This window comes from Garra rufa, chromosome 2 (assembly GCF_049309525.1).
Source record: "Garra rufa chromosome 2, GarRuf1.0, whole genome shotgun sequence".
Taxonomy (NCBI): Eukaryota; Metazoa; Chordata; class Actinopteri; order Cypriniformes; family Cyprinidae; genus Garra; species Garra rufa.
Genome location: NC_133362.1, coordinates 23,104,938 through 23,114,313, shown reverse-complemented (window position 1 = coordinate 23,114,313; position 9,376 = coordinate 23,104,938). Strand labels below are relative to the sequence as shown.

At 40.5% G+C, this 9,376-nt stretch overlaps 2 protein-coding genes across 2 annotated transcripts in view; both read right to left on the bottom strand.

Annotated features, from left to right (window-relative positions):
• The window catches only part of lrit2 (leucine-rich repeat, immunoglobulin-like and transmembrane domains 2), a 2,863-nt gene extending 1,552 nt beyond the window's left edge, over nucleotides 1-1,311 (bottom strand). Inside the window, exons 1-2 of the mRNA XM_073834626.1 lie at nucleotides 1,176-1,311; nucleotides 165-940 (exon numbers count right to left, since the gene is read on the bottom strand). Of these exons, the coding sequence (XP_073690727.1) occupies nucleotides 165-940; nucleotides 1,176-1,282 (883 nt within the window). The 5' untranslated portion in view covers nucleotides 1,283-1,311. The remainder of the gene's footprint in view (nucleotides 1-164; nucleotides 941-1,175) is intronic.
• A 1,951-nt stretch (nucleotides 1,312-3,262) lies between these two features.
• On the bottom strand, nucleotides 3,263-8,096 carry lrit1a (leucine-rich repeat, immunoglobulin-like and transmembrane domains 1a). Its single transcript, XM_073835004.1, has 4 exons — nucleotides 7,803-8,096; nucleotides 7,025-7,485; nucleotides 5,952-6,257; nucleotides 3,263-5,809 (listed from the first exon to the last, which is right to left on the bottom strand). The coding sequence occupies exons 1-4, from the start codon at nucleotides 7,922-7,924 to the stop codon at nucleotides 4,767-4,769; spliced, it is 1,932 nt and encodes a 643-aa protein (XP_073691105.1). The 5' UTR covers nucleotides 7,925-8,096; the 3' UTR covers nucleotides 3,263-4,766.
• Between the last annotated feature and the right edge of the window lie 1,280 nt (nucleotides 8,097-9,376).

Genomic DNA, 9,376 nt, shown 5'->3' with positions numbered 1-9,376 from the left:
AGAAGATGTAGTTTAAACATGTGGGTATTCTATTAGTCTTTGATCTAGGCCTATTATATGCATATGCGTGTGCACTAATTGAGGGTTAAGCACCTAATTTTTAACTAAAGATATATATTTAAGTAAAGATAAACGTAAACATGTTTTAAGGGAATATCTCTTACCACGAAATCCTCTTAGCATCTTAAGGCTATATATCCACCGAACAACAGGTTCAGGTCTGGCCGTGGCAAAGCATGTTAGCGTGACGTTCCCACCTAACGGCACGGTGATGTTGGTGTCTGTGGCGCTTACCACTGGCTTAACACACGTCTTTAGATCGACCTCATGGAAAAACTTCCCTGCCTTGAATTCGGGGGCAGAGCATGTCAAATATGAGTTCATTAGAATAAACGGTGGACTCAGTGATTTGATAAACTCAATGAAGCCTCCCAGGCGACAGTCGCACAGCCACGGGTTGTCGTGGAGCGCCAGAACAACATTGGACGCTGTAGGTTGTTCATGCCTGTTTTCTGTGTGGTAGAGAGGCCAGTTCAGGAAGACGTCTTTAGAGATGACTGAGAGTTGATTAGAGGACAGATCTAAGTAGGTCAGGCCAGGTAGAAACTTTAAGGCGTGTTCAGGGAGGGCGTCGATGCGGTTGTGCTTTAGGTCTAGGATCTTGAGGTTGGGTGTTTCCTCAAACGCTGTCCATGGTACTGAACGCAGTTTGTTACCCTGCAACCGTAGCTCCGTCAAGTTGCCTAAACCTTCCAGACTTTTGATATTTATGATGGCGATGTCATTGAAGTTCAGCCAGAGATGCTTTAATAACTTAGCATGGGAAAACGCTGCCTTTGGTAGTTCACTTAGCTGTGATTTCTCTATTCGGATTTTAGTCAGATTTGCCGGTATGTCGTCAGGAATGCCTGATAATGGCGTTTCCATACACGTGAGTGACCTAGAAAAAACATTCAGTACGTTTAACTGTAAATTATTATTATTTTTTTTAACTTTGGTTGTATTAAAAAGAATACAAAAGTGCTTCTGAATTTTTCTCTAATCATACATATATTTATATTTACAGACAATAGCTCTAATGTGCTAGCCCTGTTCTTACAACAACAGTGATCTTTGCTCAACAGCACTATTGACGTCCGTTAATACTGTGTGCACTGAAAGGTGCTGAAACTAACCTCCCGTGTCGGTCAGTCCCACAGGAGCATCCTGGAAAACACTCGGAGCTGCTATAACTTACTAAAAGAAAGAAAACAATCAAACGAAGTATAACCAAGGCATCCATAGTCTCCTATAAATGTTACATCCACTCCGTGTCTGTGCACGGCATGACTGCAGGTACAGTTGAGCAAAGCCTATTATCGGTAATCCTTGACGTACTCCGTGAGAGACTGATTGCAACTTAATTGTAGGTCTGACCTACTATTGTCGTTAAAAAAAGAAAGTAAATGTAACACCTTTTTAAAATATATATACAAATTTATTTTGAAGCAATGAGTACTACTGAGCAACCTGGTACATAAAAGTTCTGAATGGTTCAGGTGACACAAGTTTCACATGGTAAACAGAAATAATGTCACATATATTATGACAATGTTGGTGCATACACTGTTAAAAAAAAAGTAAATAAAGATGATCAGAGTGTGGAGAAGACCAATTAATGTTCAGTTCAATAGCCCCTTTCTGACAGTAATACCGGTAAATTTGGCGCCATTCAAATATCAGTTTAAAAATACCGGTAAATTCTGTGACATCATTAACTGGAAATGACCTCTAAACGGCTGCACCTCCTGGTGTTATGTTTGTACACATGAAGGGGTCAATGTTTAAATTTTATTTTATGTTTTCCTTTTTGTATCGCACGTTCACATTTATGCAGCTGCTTTTGTCCCAGAGACATGAGCTGTGTTTGAAACCGTTTCCTATCCCCCATATAGTGCACTACATTGGATGTCGTCCATTTTGTAGTGCTGTCCGAATTTAGGAAAATAGGCCCTGTTTACACTAGTGCATTTTCGTTTTAAAATGAAAATGATCCTCGTCTACACTGGCATTTTCACTGCGTTTCAGAAATGATCTCCATCTACACAAGCCAAAAATGCATGTCACATGACAATTCAGGCTACATACATCAAGGATGTCTTATTTAAGAGAAGTAACGTAATAAAATTGATTGTTGTTCCTTGGGGTGTAAAAATTACTGTTTTTTTTTTTTTTTTACTTTCCAATTCAATCCAGACACAACAAATGAGCATGGTGTTATTGTTCACATGGTCATCAAGGATACGCAGAGTAAATGTGGGCAGCCATGGCGTCACAAGTCCCTGTTTTGGTCTGTTTACACTCTAACGCAACCCTGGAGCTTTCAAACTAAAACGGGGTCTGCAGCATTTTCGAAAGTCTCTGATTTTGAGGTCAGGTTAGGTTTCTAAATGAAAACACACTAGTTTAAATGTAGCTTTATACCCACAATGCATTCTGATTTTGAGTGTACAACTGATGTACACTTGCTGAAGCACTATTTCCCACAATCCAATGCGGAGAACCAACGAGCTGGAGAAAAGAGAGCAGGGGCAAGGGAGTTTGAATTGTTAATGTTATTAATATTATTTTCTAAAATAAGGTGCATGTAAGATAAAAGTACATATGTGACCCTGGACCACAAAACCAGTCTTAAAGGTTGTATCAGCGATTTCTAGCCTAAAACATAAAGTGTCAATTTCAGCTGACCTTTCTTCACGATCCGCTCGCTGCCTGCCCCATAAATTGTCTGTGAAAAAAAACGCGTCTCTCTGGTCAGCCTAGGGTCCGAGATATGCCAAAAAAACAATCGGCGCTATCAACTATTCCACAGATAATCAAACAGTGTTCCAACCAATCAGCGTCAGGGGTTTGGTGTTGTGGACTTTCCTACTGGTGCTGGGATGTGAGGGAGGCGGAGCGAAAGTCCACAACACCAAACCCCTGACGCTGATTGGTTGGAACACTGTTTGTTTATCTGTGGAAAGGTTGGTAGTGCCGACTGTTTTTTTGGCATATCTCGGACCCTAGGCTGACCAGAGAGACGCAGTTTTTTCACAGACAATTTATGGGGCAGGCAGCGAGCGGATCGTGATGAAAGGTCAGCTGAATTTGACACTTTATGTTTCAGGCTAGAAATTGCTGATACAACCTTTAAGTAGCATGGGTATATTTGTAGCAATAGGCAAAAATACATTGTATGGGTCAAAATTATCGATTTTTCTTTTATGACAAAAAAAACTTTAAAGGCAATTTTTTTGCACCCTCAGATTCTAGATTTTCAAATTAGATTTTCAATATACATATCAATAAAAAAAAAATCAACCATTATGACTGGCTTTGTGGTCCAGGGTCACACATGTGACAAAGACGTTTTTGCGTCAGTTCCGCGCTGTGTATAGACCCTTTTCCTGAGTAAACGATGAGCGCCGCCAAAGACTATAGAATACCCAAGACATGTCACTCATGTAGTTTTAAATGGGGAAAAATGCAAAGCTCATTATGGCCGCGAAGCCCCGCCTTCTTAGTGAAAGAGCCAATAGTTGATTAGAAAAGTCAGCGCGTCACTGCAGCTGCCAGAAGTCCTGGTTGCTATAGAAACAGTCGGCGCTCTAAGACGTGCGCTCAGTACTGCGCACACACACTGGCTCATCTAGCCGGAAAAATAAGCGTTTTTTCACGCTATTGGAGCACAAGGATCATATTTATGAGGCAGTTCTTGTTGGATTTCTTTGAAGATTTAAAATATGAAATTTAATCGTAAGCTTGGTGAACAGTTTTGGAGAATTTGATGTTTCCCCATTCAAACAGATAGGAGCTGCACTTGTACAGTATGCCCGAGAGGCGTTTCAAAGATGGCCGCCGAGTGACATGACTTGCCTTAAAGGGACTTTGACTCAACTACCATACACTATATAGGGATTAGTGAATGAATGAACAAGATTTCGGACATAGCTATGGTATTAGACGACTTCAAACCTAACTACACAGTGCAGAGTAAATACGTTATGTACGTCAGAATGTTATGAATAGCCCAGAGTAGAATTACAGGTTTACCAGTAAACCTGTATTTTACTGGTAATGTTACAAGTTCTCATACCGGTACAAACTAATTTACAGGTATTTTTGAAGAGGTCCTGTTGACACGGTACTATACCAGTAAAAACTGTATGTGTGAAAGAGGCTGAAGTATTACTTGCTGTCGTAATTTCTAAATAAAAATTGTTTCCACATAAATGTTTATATTTTATTTTTTGTTCCATTGTATGAAAATCCCAACTGATACGTTTCCCTTAGAGTGTTACACTAGACTCATTATTTTTTGTTAGAAGAGTATTTGTAATATGAACTGTTAAAGTTAATCCCCAGTTCCTTACATAATATTACTATTATAACATATTAATAGCTTTTTTCCATATATACAAATAAACAAGAATTCATATGAACATTTCCCTTTGAATCAGTTCCTCCCAGCACTGTCAGAAGGGGTAAAAGTCTATATTTACATGTTCCTGGGATTGCTCAGCCACAACCCCACCACCAGCCAAAGGCTTAGTTTAGAACCAAGTCCAAAAGCACAGTAACAAAAGTCTTCATATGTGCACTTTGTTACTTATGCTAAGTATCCAGAAGCTTCTTCACTGATGGCCAGCCATGTACTGCTGGTACAGATTATGTGCACTCAGGTACTGCGGCTGGGCCTGGATACTGTGGTGGCTGCGTGGTGGAATTGTAGCTGAGGGATATTGTCAGCAGAAGTATTCATTGGGCTGTCCCTCAATCTTGGCCGTGGACTCTGAATCTAGGCTGGACCGGGCCGACAGCAGTCTGTTGGATTCCTCTGCATTCATTCTGTTGAGATATTCCCCCTCCAAGCCTTTGGCCTTGGTGCTAGGAGACAGAGTCTCAAAAGTCACATACGAGTCCTGAATGTCTTTAGACTTCTTGCCCAGAAACTTCTTGATTTTCCTCTTAAGTGCCCCACAGCAGACGATCACAGTCAGAGGCACGGCTATCACGCAGGCAACCGTGATTACTACTACATTAATGAGCTTTTGGGTTCCATTAGCGCTTGCCGCCGCATCTGTTGAGAAGATTACACACTGCTCCTTTTTGGGGATCAGACCCTTGACGCACACGCAGGCGATGTATTTGGTTTTTGGAACCAGTCCCTCGATGATGATCCGGTTGTTGCCCGGACTGACGTTAATTCTGCGCATATCCCTCTCGCCAAACACAGCGTAGAGGACGCTGAAAGCTGTTGTGTTCTTAGCGGTCGGTGCCCTCCAGTTCAAACACACAGTGTAGTCTGTATCGCCAATCACTTTCACAGAGCGCACAACCCTGTCAGGGTCTTGCTGCAGCGAGGACGTGTTTGCAGCCAGGTTGCTCAGATTGGTCTCTAGAAACCCATCAGGACTGGCCGTTTGGGTATTCGTCCGACTGTTGGCAGCATTGTCGCCTTCCATTCCTGGAAATGGGCCTGTGTAGCTCCCGGTGGCACCTGGTGGTAGAGCATTGTTGGGTGTTGGGGAAACAAACATGGCGATGTTTTTTTCTTGATAGGCTGCCTTCACTATTGAGTTTGGCTTCTTGGACTTCATTTTGGTTTTTGGCTCCGCAGTCAGATTCTCAGCTTTGGGTGCGTCACTTATAATCAAAGAAATGACGGCTTCTGCACTCCCTGCATAATTTGTTGCTTTGCAGATGTATTTTCCCGTGTCACGATAGGACACAGCAGGCACACTCAAAATAGACCAAACTATTCCCTCCTTCGAATTCTCCAGCTTAGCTGCAAAATTTGAAGGAAAAAGCAGAACGCTTGAGTACTTTCACAATTAGTATTGTGTAATCACAGTGCATTGTTGTGTCCGTGCCAGCAGCTGTGCATTAGCACTTGTGGCTAATGCTGCTTAGCCACTGTTCTGACTCACCTGTCCCATTCAGTGGCTTCCCATCTGCCCTTCTCCAGACCAGCTCGGGGATTGGAACCCCAATGGTTCCGCATCGCAGCAAGACATTGTTGCCCACTGCGCTCCTCACCCGGGCTACAGCCGTGTGGACGCGAGGCCCTTGGCAGCGCCTAAGTTCAGCATCGCTGAACAGAACTCCAGAGAGGTTTTCTGGATCGGCGCACCTGAGTCTTGTGTCAATGAAGGCCACTGACAGACTGGGAGACTTCTGGAACTGGACCAGGTCGTATAAGCGACAATCACACAACCAGGGGTTGTCATGTAGACCTGGGGCAAAAAAAATAAATAAATCAGTAGTTACAACTCTTGATTTAAGAAAACCTTTATTATTGTAATTAAAAGTTATAGCTGTAAGAGCATTTCCTCTAAAAGTTTTCTTAAGAAATTGAGGGATTGTTTTAGTGTGTTTTATGTATTATCCAAGACTACTTAAAATTTATTTTTATGAAAATATATACACTGAAAAAATTGGTGCAGGATTTACATTAAAATGATTTTCAGTCAGAAATTGCTAGTAAATTTAACAAATAATCGCAAAGAAAAGGCATGTAACACTGAATAAAACAGGAAATTTGCAAGTAGAATAACTGAAGTATAATCTATATAATCATATATGTGCACTTGGACCACAAAAACAGTTAAGTAGCACGGGTATATTTGTAGCAATAGCCAAAAATACATTGTATGGGTCAAAATTATAATTTTTTCTTTTATGCCAAAAAAATCATTAGGATATTTAGTAAAGATCATTGTAAATTTCCTACCATAAATATATCACAACTTAATTCTTAAATAGTAATATTCACTGCTAAGAACTTCATTTGGACAACTTTAAAGGCGATTTTCTCAATATTTAGATTTTCAAATAGGCCAAATATTGTTTTATCCTAACAAACCATACATCAATGGAAACCTTATTTATTTTAAAATTTGACCCTTTTGACTGGTTTTGTGGTGCACATATTTAAAGGATTTAATATACAAAATAACCTCAATATATTAAATTAAGATAAGTAGACGAAGGAAAAACTTACCAAGAATCATTTTTGAACTTTCTGCTCCCTGGATGGGTTTGACTGTCAACCAAGTATTGAGGACCTCAGATGGCACTGTCAGCAGATTATTGCTGGATAAATCCAGATAGGTTAAATTTTTCATGTAGAGAGCAGCCTCAGATGGCACTGAGGACAGCTGGTTGTTGTGTATATCGAGTAGCCTCAGACTGGGCATGTCCATGAGGGATTCCCACGGAAACGAAGTGAGCGAATTTCCATCGAGCCTCAGTTCCTCTAAACTGTACAGGCCCTGAAAACTGTCCGAGTTGAGAGAGGATAAAACGTTAAAAGACATCCAGAGGAACTCTAAATTAGAGAGATAGCTGAAAGCCTCGCTCGGGATCCTCTTGATGGCAGTCTTTTCAATCCGAAGTTTCGAGGTGTCGCCTGGGAACGTTGCGGGAACCAGGGAAATCTCGGGATCGTTGCAAATCACGCTCCTGAAAACGCATTAAAAAACGAGAATAAAAAGTGAAATTCAGGAGTCTTGAAAGCCAGCGGGTTTGACTGACGATACAAATGCTTACTAAAAAATAGACTTTATTTAAAAGGCCATATAATAAAACTACAATTGTCGCTAAAATAAACGCATTTTGTGTGTAAATATATATAGGCTACTAAACTGTATTACGCATCCGTACAATATGTATGTAATGTATACAGTACAGCTAGAATGTGGAATGTGCAAAACCGTTTAAAGTGGGGAAAATGCATTGCATGAATTAAATATAGTTGACATAATAAAACACAGACTGACCTGGCTCTTGATCCATCACTCAGGTTATGATAAAAGCAGCTGCACTGGGAAGGACAGGTGCTCCGAACAAGTGGAAAGCCAGCAGATGCCAGTAGCAGACCCAAAAAGACGGTAAGAGACATTTCGCTACTAGTGTCAACAAAACCCCACCGAATGCAGTTTTAATAAAGAACCATCCACTTGCAATTACGGCAAAAATGACCAGCATGTCATCGTCTCTCTGCTCTGATGTCCCATAGTGATCTGACTGCTACGAGTCCAGCAGATAAAAAGGACAGATGAGGATTAACAAAAGCACACGCGTTATTTTCATTTAGATGCGGATGCCTCTTGGAATCTGATAGGCTACACAGAGATACAGCTGTCAATTATAGAAAGGAAATATTTCGGAATTGGCCATAATGTTTAATGCCCATCCCCCACCGAACTCTCTTTCAAACCATAATCTACCTGACAGCTAAACTATGAAATGTGCGTCACTTCTAGATTGTGTAAGAGCTGTTGGTGTTTTTGGAAGCTGGTCTGTTCTGGCCGTACCAGTCACTATTGCCTAGGTATTCTTGCACTGAACATGGGGGAGACCAGGGAGTATTAAAAGATTGATATCTACCTGATGTAACAATGTTGTGAATAATATTTAACTAGTTTATGGACTATTTATCCCTGTAATAATTAATGTGCAAAGTATCATCAGCAGGAGACTTGTCTCTCAGACTAAGGGTGTCCAACTTTGTGCACAGCTTCTGCTGAGTGGCGTGTCTGATAGGATTTTAAAAATATTTTTCTGCATGTAATCCTGTTAGGCCTTGGCTGACAGGCAGATTGCTCTTCCTTAGAGCCTGTTGTTAGGGTTTGTAAATACAACTGTTCTTAATCGACAGTCAGAAGCCAATGTAAGAAAAAAATTCAACGGAAAATATCTTAACCACATTGTGAGCTCAAAACGGTAAACAGGAAAAGCACAGGAAAAACGTTGATAAATATTTCAAAGGTTTCCTGATTTTCTGGAATAAAGACCACATGCAGAAGAGTTAAAACTTTCCACAGGGTAACATGCAAATCCTTCCTTGGTATAAAACTAGTATGCCGTGTCTGTTTAATGAGACTGTTTTCCAGTAATTGTTGGACTACAAGAGTAATTTTTGCCAGAAGTCTGTTTGTTCATGCTACTGCAGGTTTGCAAACACAACATGGGTTGAACCTTGGAACCAGGTCATCTGTTCTTTTAGTGCCAAGTTGTAAATACAAAACAGCAACACGAGCTTGAGGCAAGAAAAAAATCAGCAATGTTGTTTATTGTTTAATAATTCATTTTTAAATATTTGTTTGTTTTGAAAGGTCTCTCTCACACACAGCTACTAAGGTCACATTATGCCTCTAAATATCTTGTTTTTTTCAGTAAAAGGTTAAAGCTGCAGAGTGCAGTTTAAACCACTTGAGCATTATAGCCTTTTTTGTCACATTCATGTAAGATGGCTAGTCTAATTTCCACTATAGTTTTTGCTATAGCAAAACCAATTCATCTTTTAGAAGCTATTAAAAAAGCGGCCTTGCATGTGAGGATCATAATGTGT

Bases quoted from the DNA above. Each gene is read 5' to 3' on its own strand.
- lrit1a (XM_073835004.1), bottom strand. From the start codon at position 7,924: ATGTCTCTTACCGTCTTTTTGGGTCTGCTACTGGCATCTGCTGGCTTT. The intron at 6,258-7,024 runs GTAAGTTTTTCC...TTTTTGCCCCAG, and splicing joins AAGTTCAAAAATGATTCTTG to GTCTACATGACAACCCCTGG. The intron at 5,810-5,951 runs GTGAGTCAGAAC...CAAATTTTGCAG, and splicing joins GAAGCCACTGAATGGGACAG to CTAAGCTGGAGAATTCGAAG.